At 36.6% G+C, this 17,237-nt stretch overlaps 3 protein-coding genes across 4 annotated transcripts; all 3 read left to right on the top strand.

The window, feature by feature from the left end:
* The first annotated feature begins 83 nt into the window (after window positions 1-83).
* LOC113051535 (erythroblast NAD(P)(+)--arginine ADP-ribosyltransferase-like) lies at window positions 84-2,467 on the top strand. Its single transcript, XM_026215379.1, has 3 exons — window positions 84-173; window positions 723-838; window positions 914-2,467. The coding sequence occupies exons 2-3, from the start codon at window positions 788-790 to the stop codon at window positions 1,871-1,873; spliced, it is 1,011 nt and encodes a 336-aa protein (XP_026071164.1). The 5' UTR covers window positions 84-173; window positions 723-787; the 3' UTR covers window positions 1,874-2,467.
* A 7,390-nt stretch (window positions 2,468-9,857) lies between these two features.
* Window positions 9,858-11,356, top strand: LOC113051549 (NAD(P)(+)--arginine ADP-ribosyltransferase 2-like). The gene is made up of 3 exons (XM_026215414.1): window positions 9,858-9,959; window positions 10,068-10,154; window positions 10,230-11,356. The coding sequence occupies exons 2-3, from the start codon at window positions 10,104-10,106 to the stop codon at window positions 10,977-10,979; spliced, it is 801 nt and encodes a 266-aa protein (XP_026071199.1). The 5' UTR covers window positions 9,858-9,959; window positions 10,068-10,103; the 3' UTR covers window positions 10,980-11,356.
* A 4,387-nt stretch (window positions 11,357-15,743) lies between these two features.
* LOC113042008 (ecto-ADP-ribosyltransferase 5-like) lies at window positions 15,744-17,237 on the top strand. Of its 2 annotated transcripts, none has more exons than XM_026200621.1 (3): window positions 15,744-15,917; window positions 16,006-16,121; window positions 16,197-17,237. In XM_026200621.1, the coding sequence occupies exons 2-3, from the start codon at window positions 16,071-16,073 to the stop codon at window positions 16,944-16,946; spliced, it is 801 nt and encodes a 266-aa protein (XP_026056406.1). In that variant the 5' UTR covers window positions 15,744-15,917; window positions 16,006-16,070; the 3' UTR covers window positions 16,947-17,237. The 2 variants fall into 2 exon arrangements, with proteins under 2 accessions (XP_026056406.1, XP_026056401.1); XM_026200616.1 differs by having other exon boundaries at window positions 16,017-16,121; window positions 16,197-17,234.

The following is a 17,237-nucleotide window of genomic DNA, read 5'->3' as shown; positions in this document are numbered from 1 at the left end:
TTTGGAGGCTCAGAATACACACACACTCATTATTAGCCATGTTAAAAACAGGACAAACTTCCTCATCTCTCAGACTGCTGTTGTCTGCTGTCTGACTGACTTCTCTCCTTGCTGCTCCTGATGTCCTGAAAAACAAAATTCAGAAACCGACAGAAAAACGAGAGGATACTGAGGTAACTTTTGGGTCAATCAGTGAACAAATTTAAGTGACAACACTCTTCATTCCTCTTAAGTGTTTTTGTGTTATGCTTTATCTTAACGGTCATTACTCTATTCATCTCTGTTACGTATGGTAACCCTTGTTCCCTGAAGGAGGGAATGGAGATGTCACAAATTGGGATATTGCTTCAGTAGACCATCTACTTTGAGTGTAATCTAAATGAGCCAATGCACATTGGCATGCAATTATTGGATGCCGTTGTGGAGACAGACATACGGCATCCTTACAAGGACAACCTGTCGTCTATACAAAGACGCACCCATGAAGCTCTTTTAGAGACAATTTCTCTTTAGGAAACGTTCTGTTAGTGTTAAGGTGAAAAGCTGGTATGCACTGCACCTGTTGCTTTATTATACTCACGCTGTGATCAGCAGCAACTGGAGGCAATTGACTCATTTAGTTTACACTCAAAGTAGATTGGTGTAATGACGCAATATCCCAATTCACCAGTCACCGATGTGATGTTGAGAGTGATCGACTGAAAGGGAACTTGTGTTTCTAGTTGTCTTTCAGCATCTGATCTTCACCAGATCTATTAGAGAATCTGAGGGATTCGACTGAATCAAGATGTTGCTGATCATTGAAGCTCTTCTTCTCATTGTAGCTGCTCTAGGACAGGTAAGCTTGTGTTCCAGTATGAATATTACAGACATGAATACTGATGATTGATCATTATGATTCTTGTTTTTGCAGGATCACAGAGCAGCTGCTGCAAGAAAGATTTATCCACTGGATATTGCACAGAATTCAGTTGATGATCAATATGGTGGCTGTAAAGTGAAAATGGCACATCTGGTGAAGACAAAATATCTTGAGAAGGAAATCAATAACTCAACTGATTTTAGAAATGCTTGGCAAGAAGGTGAAGCTAATGCCACAGCTCCAGAAGATAACTTGACAAGGAATCATTCAATTGCCATTTACGTGTACACCAACCTTAATTCTAACATCTACCGCAATTTTAATATGGCTGTTCATAATGGTAAGCAAAACTACACAAACCAGGCATTTAAATGGTATTCACTTCACTTTTTGTTAAGCGATGCAATACAGATACTGACTGAAACACAGAAGAAATGCAAGTCAACATATCGTGGTACTACAGTTGAATTTTATCAAAATGTTACAGGCAAAAAGGTTCGTTTCGGCTCATTCACATCATCATCTCTTGAACGTAAAATAGCACAAGATTTTGGAAATAAATCTTGTTTTGAAATCAAAACTTGTGAAGGAGCTGATGTGATAAAATACTCTAAGTATCCTGAACAGAAAGAGGTGTTGATACCTCCATACGAGGAGTTTAAAGTCACTGCTGTCAAGATGAGAAAATATCATACAAATCTCTGGTGTGACATTGTGTACAGGTTGGAAAGCTTTGGGAAAAGAAGTGACCTGAACTGTGCAGTGGCTTTCAAGAAACCTTCCAAGTTCCTTAAAAATACATCAACATTTAACACTTCTGCATTTTGCAGATGCTTTTATCGAAAGCTAATGGCCAGTCAAGTCCATACAAAAAGTAAGTTTATAGGCCGACCATGTGGTTGTCTAGGACAGAATCAGATGCTCGTACATGCTCGTCTCAATCCCACTGATGGAGAAACTCACACCGGCCATCATAGTGGTCAGAAACGACGCTGCTGCTGTAGATTTTGAGCTACAGTAAGACTTCAGGATGTATGTTGCGTGTTTTAAATTGACCTCCTTGCATGATTTCCATAATACATGCCTGTTTCTGTACTCGTTCACCATATAGTTATTTACTTATTGCTTTTTTATTTACTATTACTTTTCTATTACTATTATGTTGTGTCCAGTATTGTATCCACAAGTAAGATATAGATATACAAAATGTCTTCATTGTTAGCTTTTAACATCACATGATATTGTTGTGAAGTATTTCCATTGCCTCCGCATTGCTATAATATTTGTTGAATTTGTGCTTTTCAGATGAAGATTTTTCAATAAGCTGCTAATAAAATGCTAATGTTTGCTTTTAAGTAGTTTTTGGATATCAGACTACATGGTTTTGAATCAGACAGATTATGTTTCTCTGATTCATTTCTTCAATTATAGGCTGCATAACCGTATAATTTGTGTCACATGACTGAAATATTATGTAAAGTTGAAAATGCTAGAATATATTTCTACAATATTCCACATTGTGTTTGGGTTAAAAAGAGCCTCTGCAGTGGTTCTTGAACTTGAATTGAACTGAGGATTGCTAAATTACTGATTTAACTTCCTGTATTGTGGTAAATTTAAAAGGCAAACAGTTCTTCAGTTCTGAAATGTGCTCTGGATATAATTGAATGTGGAGGTGGAGAGATTGTATCTGTCCTCAAACTGAGCAAATCTCCACACTTGCCATTTAGACACTGTTCATGCTACATTGTGGTGAGGAGTGGAGCTTTTGCTTGACATTTATGTACAGTTATATCCACTGGCAGAGCCATTATAAAATGCCCAATACTGCTAAAAATCTCCAGTGACGATACTCATTGTCAATAAGAGCAGTTCTGAGACTTGAGGAGCAAAGTCTTAGATTTCTAATGACTCCAAGATTATGTCTGTAGTTAAAGGGGTTCAAGAAGAGAAACTTCTGCTTTAAGCATTTATATGGATGTACTGGGATTTCTTCAAAACCAAAAAAGGTGATGCACAAAATTCTTCAAAGACAGTGAAGTAAAACAAATAATATTTTAAAGAAAAGTATCAAATTTTAAATCAGTGAAATATAGAAGCATTTAGATATAAAACTGGATTTTAGCCTAAAAGGAACCATGCGTTTAAAAATAGATTATGCATGAGTGCAGTTTCACATCCAGTATATCTGACTGGATATGGCATGGATGTAGAGGTCCTTTAAGAGGAAGAAAAAATATAACAGAGCCCTGCAATTTTTAATAACTGAATGAGATTGCAAACTTTTGTGAATGTGCATGAAGATTATTTCATAAGGGACCATTTAGTCAAAAATAAAACATGCAATATATCTTTCCATCTTTCAAGAGCAACTGCTTGCTTGGCTTAATAAAATTACACCTTGCATCTTTGAATATGTTTTGCAGGAACTCCATCTAACATGACCCAGTAAAGGATGCTGTCTGAAACATCACATTAGCTATTGTTTATGGAACGTTCAAAGCATGTGACTGCTTTGGTGGCTTTTCTTGCCTGTAAAATATGCATATATTTTAGAATCCTAACCATAACCCATAAAACTTATTTGTTATATTCCCAATAGGGTTTTCTCTGACACTTGCACTTCTGCTAGTGACATCACTTGCAGTGTTTATTTTTTATTTTGTTGATTTTGTATAACTTTTTGTTTGAATTTGCCAACATTTTATAACAGTAGCCAGGTGACGAAGACAAGAATAAAAGAAACTAAATTACAATGTCACTTGCAATCGCTACTTGCACTCTCTGCTACCTACACTTGCGATCAACACAAATCGGGGCATGTTGCCAATGGAGACAAGAAGCTGTGGTGGTGATTAAATGATTAAACCTAGTTTAGTACTGTAACGTACAGGGTCCTGCAAGAAAAAGAGAAGATCGGCAAATCCATGGCCACAGCACCAGAATTTGAACGCAATGCACAAAGTCTCTCGCTAAACGTTTTCCTCCCGTAGAAAAAACATAAACACTTAACATGGCTTAATGCAGTGGATTTCAACCTGTGGTCCACGGCCCCTTAGTGGGTCGCTGTGGTATTGCAGGTGGGCCGCCAATTACTATTAAAATAAATGTTGTTAATATATGTAAAAATGTCCAAGTCATAACATAACATATATATAATTAAATAACAAAAAAAATAATATTAAACTGTTACTATGCTTCCACTATTCGAGCTCGCTGATTGGTTTAAGAATATATGCCGAGCTCTGCCTGGATCTGGTTTTCCCATTTTGCTGAGCGGTGCCAGCCTGAGTTATTTTCTGTTCATTTCCAGTCCATTTTAGTGCTATGCGATTAATAGAAATGGTCATAAAATCACGATTTGAGCGTGTGCGATTTCTACTGACCTCCTGCAGTATGCTATCCGATCCAATCATAATGCATTACACCTAGCACGAGAACAGAACAGACTGGACATATGCCTAACTCCAGGTTCACACAGTGTCTGTGATGTGCATTTTTTCTGAGCCCATGTTAATGGATCAGAGTGTTCACAATCCACGCGGTAAAAGGATAGAAATAAAAACGTGCAAAAATAATTAACATCTAACACATGAGCATAGAGAGAGTTGTGAGTGCAAAGGACGCAGTTTAAGTGAGAGGAGACACGTTTTAAGTGTGCACACTCTCTCCGCGCAGAGCAGCATATCTGAGCAAGTACGTGTGGTTTTGTGACAGCGCAAAGGAAATCTGCGTGCGAACAGAGAGATTCGCACTCGTGCATTATTTTAATGTGCTATTTATGCACTCTCGCTGCTGACTGCATACACATACTGTATACACACTGCAAACACCTAGGCACCGCTACAATTAATGAGCTCTATGAACAAAAAGCAAAAAACAAAAAAGAAAAAAAAGTCAGAAAAAAAAGTCCCTGGACACGGGATATCTTTACTATACTGATAATTTTGACTTATATCTGTTCTAGAGACGTTACAACATTTTGATAAAGCTCTAATTGGTCTTCTTTTGGAAATATGTTTCAAATTAATCCTAAATGCATTTATGACTGTGAAAGCATATCGGTTTGTCACAATCGCTAAATTTATCATAGAAATCGCGATATATATATATATATATATTTTTTTTTTTTTTCATATCGCACAGCCCTAGTTCATTCAATAAATTCCCGGAATCGTCAAATAAAAATTATGTGATGTGCCCACACCCACTGGTACTGAAATGGCCAGCCTGCAGTCCAGATATTTCACCCATAGAAAACATTTGGCGCATCATGAAGAGGAAGATGCTACAAAGTATTTTTTAAATGTAAAATCATCTTATTTTTCCCCTTAAAATTATACATTTTCTCAGTTTAAACATTTGATATGTTATCTATGTTGTATTCTGAATAAAATAGAATTTAAAGCTTCCATATCATTGCATTTTGTTTTTATTCACAATTTGTACAGTGTCCCAACTTTTGTAATCGGGTTTGTATAAAAAAGCCTCCTTCCTCATCTGTTGGTTTAGGGAATTGTTGTTTATCTGTGAGCGACTGACTTTTCTGATCTCCTTTCATCGTGGCTCTTAGAAAATAACCAAAAATATTTTCAGGTAAGTTGTCTTAGTCTAGGGGTAGGCAAGTTCGGTCCTAGAGAGCCGCAGTCCTGCAGAGTTCTGCTCCAACCCTTAAAAAAACTCACCTGCCTGTAAACTTAGTAATGCCGAAGACATTGGTGAGCTTGTTCAGGTGTGTTTCAGGTGGATTGAACTTGCCTACCCCAGTCTTAGTCCATTAAGCATTTTCTTTTTATGAGGGATATGCTTAAAGTGCTAAAGCTACATTCATATTCTGGGTTATTCTGCTTGTCTGTATGCTTTATTAATAAGGTGTGTACTGAATTTAGTAATCCAGTGTTTTATATTAAGAGTTTTAGAATATCCCAAAATCGTGCCTTAATAAACATGCAATGACTATTTCGTCCAAGTATAGTCTATAAACCGCTCCATTGTGAACTTACAGAGCTGTATGAACTAGGGATGTACCGAATCCAGATTCTTTGGGTTCGGCTGGATACTGAATCCACTGTTTAAGATTCTTTTAAGATATTTTATTTGTTTAAGATATTTTAACTGTAAAAAAAAATATTATGCCAGGATGACAAGTGGGAAAAACTATTTTGACAATTACCATAAGACTATGCTTACCCAAGTACAAACCAAAACCTTTCAATAAATGTGCAACAATGCAAAGAAAAGTGTTATTCTTTTATTTTTTTAAACCAGAATATGTTTAAACCAGAACATTTACTCAATAAACATGGATAGTAGGCAGTTTTCGTTTATAACAGTAGGCTAGGCTACGATACAGTAGCCAAATATTACAAAAAATATTACGGAAGATCACACACATCTCCTGCGTCATAATTAAATTAATGTAAAACCTCTAACCTTTCACATGAAATTTCCTTCAAAAAAAACAAAAAAAAAAAAACAAGACGCTCTGCATTAACCCCTTACTAGTAACCCCCCTTTTTTGGCATGGAGACAGAAATGACATACCCAAAATAAAAAGGTTTCTGCTCATGATTCTTTCTGACTAGATACATAATCAACCTTTGTTCACAAAGCTGACACTTTAAAGTTTACTGTTCAGGAATCAGAAACACTCAGACTGTTATGATAATAGAGATATATAAGCTCAAACATAAAAACTAAAATAAAAATATTAAAAACATATTTTTTAAATGTATTTTAAAAATTGTGGATGTAGGATATGAGTTTGAAAGCACAGTGTAGCTAAGGCCACAAGTCTTCCAAAACTTCATAAAAAATTTCATAATCGAATCTGTAAAACTGTGAATTTTATGAAATATTTTCTAAGGCCATGTCATGTGTTTTTTTAGAGAAGGCTAATCAGATTGATTTATGGCCCTTGTCATCTCTGTAAAATCTCACATGTAGCCTCTCCTGTGTATTTTGTATGTGTGTTTAGCTGTGAAAACTGCTCGATTCATTATTCTATTATTCTCACCAAACGAGTCTTTCACACCTCCGCCAGGTACGACACATTATCCGCATTACTCTTTTATCATTATTCTTTTGTTTTTATTCCACCTTTATTAGCCTTGATTGTGGTTTTTCAGGCTTTACAAAGACACAAAGCAGCGATCTCACTTCAGTCTCTGTTTGCATTTAGCCCTTATTTATCAAAAGTCTTACTATAAAAATCCAACAAAACATTTTCTTACGACCTTACGTGAATTATTGAGACAAAAATGCATTATGAAGAAGAAATGCACCTGCTATTAGTAGCACTGGAGCTAACGTTAGCATCAAGCTACATCAGACAATTTATGAAATTATTAGTACACTTTTACTCAAAACTCACTTTAAACCCCGATTGAGTGTTTATAATAACTTCCTTTAGCGATCAGGGGTGGAATTTGGTCGTTTACTGTTGTAAAAATATGTTATTTGTAGCCTTTTTCATCGCTGCACAAGTTAGCATTTCCAATGAATATTATTTTTTATATTTTATAAAATGCCCCAGATCTCAAGAAAATCTCATACCAAGCTTTACTATCGTAATCGCGGGTTTATTATTCGGATATTTCATGTGTACAGAGGTGTTTCAGTGTTGTTGTGAGCAGATATGAACCAGGAACTGTTCACGAACCATGTGACACGATCTGACGCTCTCTGGTTTTGGGACTGTCAGATTGACAAGCCGAAGGACCAATTAGAGTCTGTCTGGGTCACAGCTTGAGTACACGGAAGCAAACACACAGAGACGGCACTGGGAGAGGCTATTTATCATCAGATCGCATAAATCAGTGGAAAATGAATAGAAATGATGATTCTGTCTGAAGAAATATGAAGTAAACATCAGTAAATATATCCATATATCTCCGCGGATATGCATCTTTGGTCTATAAATCCTTATTGACGCTGTTCAGTGAGTCTATGTGAACACAAATAAACCGCTGCTGACGTGACTGAATATGAGTGAGTGGTGAATTTCTATTCAAAATGTGGCATAATACGGATTTATTATTTTGCACTCCTGACATAAATCACTAAATATCTGTCACTGCAACAATGTTTTATCAAAATATTGGTCAAATATCGAAGCTTGAGTCTTTAAACTTCCAATTGATGCACAGTTTGTCCAGATCAAGTAAGACAGTGATGTTTAACGTGCTGTGAAAGTGAAACAATAATAAACTGGGGCCGTCGGCGATGTTTGCAATTAAAGGGGTTCAGGTGTAAGCCGGTTGCGAGTGTGGGAACGAATGTCCCCAGCAGTACTGAAAAGTCTTTCACTTGGCACAGATGTTGGTGGCATACAGTGGAAATCGCTGCCGGTTTGTCTTCCCTCACTGAAAAGGCATCAAAGGCTAACCGAGAAAAACGCTTATCTCCAGGTCAGCGCCCAATGTGACTGGCTCTGTATTGCTACAGAACGGTCCTCATGTAAACATCATCCCGTAATCAACGGCCATGTGGCGTCAACCAGCGTAGCGCAAGCCTAGGGTTCGGTTCGGTGGAAAAAAAATCTAAGGTTCGGCAAAAAAAGTTTTGTGAGGGAATGCAAAGTTTATTTAGGGATCGCAAACGTTTCGCAGGAGAACACTCAATTCTGCGAGGGAATGCAAAGTTTCTGTAGGTAACGCAAATGTTGGTCAGATAATGCAAAAAAAATAAAATAAAAAAAAACTCCTTGACCCTTTAGGGGCTCAGTATGACACAATATGATTGTACTGCAGGTAGATTAGAAACATCTAGGTTATGTATGTAACCCTCATTCCCTGAAGGAGGGAACGGAGATGTTACGTCAGAAAGAGACTGATGAATGAGGTCTCGCCCGAGAGCAAAATCACCTTCAAGTGGTAACAAAATGAGCCGATGGTACACAGTGTACCTTGGTCTATGGGATTTGCATCACAAGCTCCACACCGCTGTGTGGGTATATAAGAAGCAGCGCAAGCAACTCGCATTCAAGTCTTCACTGAGGAGGCGAGCCCGGTGACCCGGCCGTTGAGCGGAACAGCGATGTGGCAAAGGATGTAACGTGTTTGTTCCCGCCTTCAGGGAACGAGGGTTACATATGTAACCTAGATGTTCCCTTTCAGTCGGTCACGCTCAACATTACATCAGAAAAAAACTGACAATTGGGGTCCTTTACAAAACGCCACATGGCTGTCTTCCAGTGACCCGTGTGAGTGATAGCACCCTGTCGTAAGGCCACCATGAGTGAGGGCCTATACCTGACACAGAATGCACTGGGAAGGATATTCCAGCTAGATGTATGCTAGCAGGCTGCCTGCTCATAGGAGGACTTAAAAAGGCAGGCATCTACCTAGAGAGTGTCCACAAGAACTCTAAGGTACCCAGCCCGCAGGGTAGAAGTTTCAACGACAGAGCTGGCAAGATGCTTGTCAAGGGAAAGATACACGCTACAAAGAGACTTAATGTGGAAATACACACGTGGGATTTCCCAGAAAAGGGGGTATCACAACACATGGAGGCACCTAGTCCAACACAGGGGCTGACTGATAGGGCATGCACGCAAGTGCTGGACATCAACAGTGCTGGAATAGCACACGCATCCAATCTGGCCATTGGCTCGTTTTCATTTTTTTATGAAACTCCTGTCTAGACCAGATCAAGAAATGATGATGCAAACTAAACTGAGTCTCATTAATTTAATTTCAGCTCAGACTCTGTATTACATCTGTATCATTGATAGAGTCAGAATGGCCCACAGAACAACTGATCTGGAGAAAAATCCTGAGGCGTGTAAAGTCTTGTTACACGTCTAAGCAGAAGCCCAGAGTTTGTCCAGCGTGAAACCACACATAGACATTCACACATAGACCTTTATGATGAGCTCAAAAGTTCGTTTAACACTTCAGCTGTTATGTCACACACACACACACACACACACACACACACACACATTATCAGTGGTATAAAACAGCCACTCCCATCTCTTGTGTTGGAGAGTCATCTGACTGTGACTTTTCTGATCTTCTAATCTCATTGTTGCTCCTGAACTCCAAAAAAAATACTGAAAACAGAATCTGACAGAAAGAGACAACAGTATTCTCAGGTAAGTTTGGGCTTAAAGTAAAAGTCCATGTAATGCTTCCATCAGTGAATGACACAGCCAGGTTTAATTGCATAGTTTTTTTTTTTTTTTTTTTTTTTTTTTTAATAGGTTGTATCCAGCATCTGCTCTTTTGACTGAATCAAGATGCTGCTGATCATTGAAGCTCTTCTTCTCATTTTAGCTGCTCTAGGACAGGTAAGCTTGTGTTCTAGTATGAATATTACAGACATGAATACTGATGATTGATAATTATGATTCCTGTTGCTGCAGGATCATAGAGAAACTGCTGCCGCAAGAGAGATTTATACATTGGATATGGCACGGAATTCTGTTGATGACCAATATTTCGGCTGCACAGCGAAAATGGCATACTTGGTGAAAACAAAATTTCTGCAGATGGAAATCAATAAATGTACAGAATTTAAAAACACTTGGCTTGATGGTGAATATAAAGCCAAGAATCCAGAGGATAATTTGAAACTGTTTCATTCAGTTGCCATTTTTGTGTACACTAGCAATAATTCTGTTGTATATCGAAATTTCAACAACGCTGTCCGTAGTGAGAAACAAAAGTACAAAGCTGGTACATTCTCATGGTATTCACTTTACTTTTTGTTAACAGATGCAACAAAGATTCTGAAGAAAACACAACCTAAATGCTATTTAACATATCGTGGTACAAGAGTTGAACTTGCTAAGAATGTTGTGAACAAACAGATTCGTTTCGGCTCATTTACATCTTCCTCTTTTGATAAAGCAGTAGCAAGTGGTTTCAGACCTAGATCTTGTTTTGAAATTATAACTTGTAAAGGTGTTTCTGTGATAAAATACTCTAAATATCCTGAACAGAAAGAGGTATTGATTCCTCCGAATGAGAAGTTTAAAGTCACTGCTGTCAAGACGAAAGGGCAGAAAGGAGCCTGGTGTGACACTGTGTTCACTCTGAAAAGCACTGGAACAGTAAGTTACCTGAACTGTGGTGCTGGTGTAAAACTAGTTAAAGACAGGGCCAAACTTTAAATCTTTGTTCATCATGTTTCTTCAAACAGAAAATATTTTATAATATAGGATTATGCGATTAATTATGGAAAAAAAGAAAAGAAAAACCTTCTCAAGCTTTTAAAGAAATCAGCAATGATGCTTTGAACTGTGATACAAGTCAGCAATCTTCTAGTGTTTCTGCTTTGTCTTGTTTTGATCAAGTTTAACATGTAAATTTAACATGTAACTCTGTAAGCTGTGTATGGGGAATCTGAGTAGACAAAAAACTGTATTCTATTTACATGAAGTAATTATATAAAAACATTCCCTAAAACACACTCTATTCTCTATGTAATTCTTGTAATAAAATCATAAAACTTTATTTTCATAAGGATCCTAAACAATGAAATAAGTTGAATGATAGTACGCCTCTTCAAACATATATTTGTCTTTTTCAACAAATTATCAAAATGTTTCTTGAGTGACAAAATGATCAACAAAATGATCAACTTTAATATTAAGTATTAAATATAAGCTGTTTAATTTTCTGTTCATTTATATGAGGTTTGCAAATTCTGCAGCTTCAAGTAAATACAGTGTAAACTCAACAGTCACTCTTATCAACAGTTTATATATTAATATATATATATTATCAGATCTGTGAGGCAGTTCGCTGAGTGTAGGTTCATCGTGGTGAAGCAATCCTGTTCAAACCTCAGACTGCAGAAAGCATTTTATTTTCTTTATTTCATAAAAGCACAACGTTTTATTGATATTGTGACTGCACACAAATACAACTAGTCCCTTTACAGTTTAGAATGGAGTATCACTCTTTCATTTATGAGCAAAAAATGACTGTGTATTTAGTTGTTTCCACTGTTATAAAAATCTGCAAGTGATGTAGCCCTCCAGGAACTGAGTTTACACCTCTGGCCTAAATATATGTCTTTTTTATCAGAATGAGTAATATGTTGTCAAATAAGCCTGTTTCACAAGTTTTGATTTTGAGAATCACATACATTTTAAACCACAAATAGTGGTTTTCTATTAACTTTTGCTTTTGTTTAATAAAGAAAGGTGGATGCATGCTATAGCATCGTATAGCTTACAACTTTTGAACAAACATAGTTTTCTTTATATTTCCTTTGTTTAATTCATACTCTGTATCGCATCACAAATCAGAGGCATGTTCAAGTTAAAAACGGTGCGCAACGTTTTGCTATGGTTTCCGGGTTGAACGTCATGTTTCCTGGAAACAGCGTGCACCGGTGTGCAACAGGGTTTGAGATGCGTTTTCTCTGGTTTGGTGGGTGTGTCAGAACTGCAGTCCAATCAGCAGCAACATGTATATAAAGCACACAGTATTAAAGTGAACTCGCACAATGGCTTCAAAGAAAATAATCTACAAATGTGTTCGTTGCAGCTCGGTATACGCAACAACTCAGGATATTTGAAGACATGTTTGTCGTAAGTTTTATTGAAAAAATAAAGGATATCAACATAATGATGTAGTTATTTATATTTTTAGCTTCATTGAAAATGTATGACATTTGGTATATAAATAAACAATGGTAATTAAGTGATTTTCCTAAAAACGAGAAAGAAAATACAGGGTATTAATACCATATGAACTACAAATAAAGTCAGTATGTGAGGCTAAATAGATGGGTCCGAAATTCTTCACAAAGAACACAAAGAATGGCCTTCTCAGCTGCCATAGTTGCTACTCTTGCGTCATCAGAACAGTATGTTCAACGCATCACCATTTAAAAAACGTTGTGACAAAATCTGTCACTGTGTTATATTAATAGAGCCACAACTGCTGAAATTACAACTGCAACTACTAACACAGTTGTTTTTACATCTCTAGGCAGGAACTCAAACAGTTAGAAACCACACACAGACCTTCACAAGTGGTGTATTATGATGAACTCAACTGTTCACTTCAGCTAAAAGATAATACTTCAGCAGATCACACTTCAGCTCAGAACACGCACACACATTATTAGCAAAATAACAAGGTAATTTCAACAAAAGACAACTGTAATATATCAAAGTATAAAATAAGTTATTAAGCATTGATATCAGAAGTAAAGGGCTCTACTGGACAGTGGGTCAGTGTTGTAAGGTATTGTGTGTGTTGTACAGTATTGAAATGTCTAATTTTCAATGGAAAGTATATAAAGCCTGCTCAAAAAGTAATTAAATGTGGTAAGACAATGTCATGCACTGTATTTTAATAATACATACTTTAAAAAATACATACTCCACATGAGATGATACAGTAATTAACAGGGCAGAAGACACGGAGGCTGGGGCTGGGAATAGTGCGATTTTTTTTTTTTATTCCTTTTCCTTAATTCTGATAATGTATGATTATTTTCACAGAGTCAAATTTGCTTGACATGTAAAGTTTTTTTTTTTTTTTAGTCCAGTGTAAAACACATCACAAGTGTTGCACTAGATGAACTCAACAGTTTAGATGACCTGAATGCAACAAGATTACACTTCAGCTGTCATATTTCAGAAAACATTCACACATTATTGGTAATATAGAAAGCATCTTCAGCTTCGACATCCATTTGTTTGAAGAGTGGTTGTTGTCTGGCTGAGAGTGAATTACTTTTCTGATGTTATCTCCGTTGCTCTTGAGCTCCTGGAAAATAGAAGACAGAAAACTCAGAAGCTGACAAAATAGTATTTTCAGGTAAGTTTGGGGGTAAAGTACAATTCATTTGGCAAATCTATTTACATGTTCTTACTGAAGTGATATACAAATTAAGTATTTGCTAAGCCCTGTGTCTCTGGTTTTCTTTCAGCATCTGCTCTTCACTAGATCTACTAGAGAATCTGAGGGATTCGACTGAATCAAGATACTGATCATTGAAGCTCTTCTTCTCATTTTAGCTGCTCTAGGACAGGTAAGCTTGTGTTCTAGTATGAATATTACAGACATTAATACTGATGATTGATCATTATGATTGGTTTCTGTATAATGTGTCATGTTTTACTAAATGCAACATTTGGTTTACTTTACATTAGGTTTTGGCATGTATAGCTATTCTGCTTTTCTGTGCATAATTGGCTAGCCTATATTTTATGAATAAACTCTGTACCATATTTTGGATTTAGTCTTTAATGTCTTAGCCTCATTTGTGCATTTTCTATAGCATAACAGTTTTAAATGGTTAAATGAACTTGAGTCTAAGTTTAAAATAAAACTATTCTGTTCTTCTGGGCTTACCTTAATTTATGAATAAACTGTATACCGAAATCTGCCTCATACCACTGTCTTAGTCCATTAAGCATTTTCTTTTTATGAGTAATATGCTTAAAGGGCAATTTACCAGGGTTACATTCATATTATGGGCTATTCTGCTTGTCTGTATGCTTTATTAATAAGGTGTGAGAATTTGGTCATCTGGTGTTTTATATTAAGAGTTTTAGATTGTCCCAAAATGGTGCCTTAATAAGCATGCAATGACTGTGATAATGTTCGTATGTCAGAGAAGGAAGGAGACCAGGGTCGGCCTTTCTGAGGCTCATGGGTTTCTTCATTAATCACAAAAATAAAACAAAGTCGCGCCACTTGCGCATTCACTTAATTTAAACAACTGCCGGGCAATTCACAGTCTTTCGTTTCCCGTTCCTGCTTGAGTCCTCAGCTCTCTCTGCTTCCCCACGCCAATCACTACAATGAGAAGCAGGTGTCACTTGTCTCTCACTTAACACACTTACCACCGCTGATCCCTTCACTCTCTCTCCCGTCACAGACCTCGCTAAACCGCGCCTCCCCTGCCACAACTATTTTGTCCAAGTTCAAAACAAAACTCTATGAACCACTACAATATGTAAAGTAAACAGAAGGAATCCAAATGATTTGCAAGAGAACGCAAACGTTTTGTGAGGGAGCGCAAATGTTTTATGAGGGAAAGCAAATACCTTTGCAAGACAACGCAAAATTTCTTTGAGAGAATGCACGTTTTGCAAAGGAACGAAAAGTTTTGTGAGATAATGCAAAAAATCCAAAACAAACAAACAAAAAAAAAAAATCTCCCAGTCCAATTTTTTCAATCACTCTTGATTTTTTTTCCACCACAATAACCCTTTAGGGGCTCCGTATGACACAATATTATTGTACTGCAGGTAGATTTGAAACAGTTTGTTTAATCTATAACCCACATATTTTCTCTAAATTGCACAGTAAACCTACGATAAAGTATGTAATGACATATTTAATCAATGTTCAGGGCACACATTAATGAACACATACATCAAAGTTAAATTTCACAGTCATAAAAGGACAATAAATTATTCATAATTGTAAAGACAGAGGGTGAAGTGAAATTCTTACCTCTCAAACAGACTTTGTTTGCTATCTTTGGATTAGAGAAATGTATGTCCTTGAAATTTTCTCCTACTGTGCATCACTGTCATGTTTAACGAAGTACTACACTTATAACAGATATAAAATGAATGGAAAAAGAGAACATTTTCCTTTTTTAATGAAAACTGATGAAACTCCTCTCTAGACCAGATCAAGAAATGATGATGCAAACTAAACTGAGTCTCATTAATTTAATTTTAACTCAGACTCTGTATTACATCTGTATAATTGATAGAGTCAGAATGTCCCACAGAACAACTGATCTGGAGAAAAATCCTGAGGCGTGTAAAGTCTTGTTACACGTCTAAGCAGAAGCCCAGAGTTTGTCCAGCGTGAAACCACACATAGACATTCACACATAGACCTTTATGATGAGCTCAAAAGTTCGTTTAACACTTCAGCTGTTATGTCACACAACACACACACACACACACACATTATCAGTGGTATAAAACAGCCATTTTCCCATATTTTGTGTTGAAGATTCATCTTACTGCGAATTTTCTGATCTTCTAATCTCATTGTTGCTCCTGAACTGTAGAAAAATACTGAAAACAGAATCTGACAGAAAGAGACAACAGTATTCTCAGGTAAGTTTGGGCTTAAAGTAAAAGTCAATGTAATGCTTCCATCAGTGAATGTCACAGTCAGGTTTAATTGCATAGTGTTTGTTTATAGGTTGTTTTCAGCATCTGATCTTCACTAGATCTACTAGATCATCTGAGAGATTCGACTGAATCAAGATGCTGCTGATCATTGAAGCTCTTCTTCTCATTTTAGCTGCTCTAGGACAGGTAAGCTTGTGTTCTAGTATGAATATTACAGACATGGATACTGATGATTGATAATTATGATTCCTGTTGCTGTAGGATCATAGAGCACCTGCTGCCTCAAGAAAGATTTACACATTGGATATGGCACCAAATTCTGTTGATGACCAATATAACGGCTGCAGAGCGAAAATGGGATATTTGGTGACAACAAAATTTCTGCGGAAGGAAATCAAAAAATCTACTGCATTTAAAAAGACTTGGCTTCGTGGTGAATATAAAGTCAAGGATCCAGAGGATAATTTGAAAGTGATTCATTCAGTAGCAATTTATGTGTACACTAGCAAAAATTTTGTTGTATATCGAAAGTTCAACAACGCTGTCCGTAGTGAGAAACAAAAGTACAAAGACGTGAAATTCTCATGGTATTCACTTTACTTTTTGTTAACAGATGCAACACAGATTCTGAAGAAAACACAACCTAAATGCTATTTAACGTATCGTGGTACTAGAGTTAAATTTGCTAAGGATGTTGTGAACAAAGAGATTCGTTTCGGCTCATTTACATCCTCTTCTTTTGATAAAGCAGTAGCAAGGCGTTTCAGACCTAGATCTTGTTTTGAAATTGAAACTTGTAAAGGTGTTAATGTGATAAAATACTCTAAGTATCCTAAACAGAAAGAGGTGTTGATTCCTCCGTATGAGAAGTTTAAAGTCACTGCTGTCAAGACGAAAGGGCAGAAAGGAGCCTGGTGTGACACTGTGTTCACTCTGAAAAGCACTGGAACAGTAAGTTACCTGAACTGTGGTGCTGGTGTAAAACTAGTTAAAGACAGGGCCAAACTTTAAATCTTCGTCCACCATGTTTCTTCAAAGTAAAGATCTACTATTATATATGATTATTTGATTATTATTTGATTGAACTGTCATAAAACTTATAATCTAATGTTTCTACTTTGTCTTCTTTAGATAAACTCTGTAGGCTATGGGGAATCTGAGTAGGCAAAAAAAACCTCTATTCTATTTACATGAAGTAATTATATAAAAGCATCATCTAAAACACACTCTCTATGCAACTGACTATGCATTCTCTATGTAACTCTTGTAATAAATACATAAAACTTTATTTTTATAAGGATC

The sequence above is a fragment of the Carassius auratus genome, chromosome 3 (genome assembly GCF_003368295.1).
Source record: "Carassius auratus strain Wakin chromosome 3, ASM336829v1, whole genome shotgun sequence".
Taxonomy (NCBI): Eukaryota; Metazoa; Chordata; class Actinopteri; order Cypriniformes; family Cyprinidae; genus Carassius; species Carassius auratus.
Note: the sequence above shows the minus strand (reverse complement) of the source record. Positions and strands in the feature narration are given on the sequence as shown.

Bases quoted from the DNA above. Each gene is read 5' to 3' on its own strand.
- LOC113051535 (XM_026215379.1), top strand. From the start codon at position 788: ATGTTGCTGATCATTGAAGCTCTTCTTCTCATTGTAGCTGCTCTAGGA. The intron at 839-913 runs GTAAGCTTGTGT...TTGTTTTTGCAG, and splicing joins TTGTAGCTGCTCTAGGACAG to GATCACAGAGCAGCTGCTGC.
- LOC113051549 (XM_026215414.1), top strand. From the start codon at position 10,104: ATGCTGCTGATCATTGAAGCTCTTCTTCTCATTTTAGCTGCTCTAGGA. The intron at 10,155-10,229 runs GTAAGCTTGTGT...CTGTTGCTGCAG, and splicing joins TTTTAGCTGCTCTAGGACAG to GATCATAGAGAAACTGCTGC.
- LOC113042008 (XM_026200621.1), top strand. From the start codon at position 16,071: ATGCTGCTGATCATTGAAGCTCTTCTTCTCATTTTAGCTGCTCTAGGA. The intron at 16,122-16,196 runs GTAAGCTTGTGT...CTGTTGCTGTAG, and splicing joins TTTTAGCTGCTCTAGGACAG to GATCATAGAGCACCTGCTGC.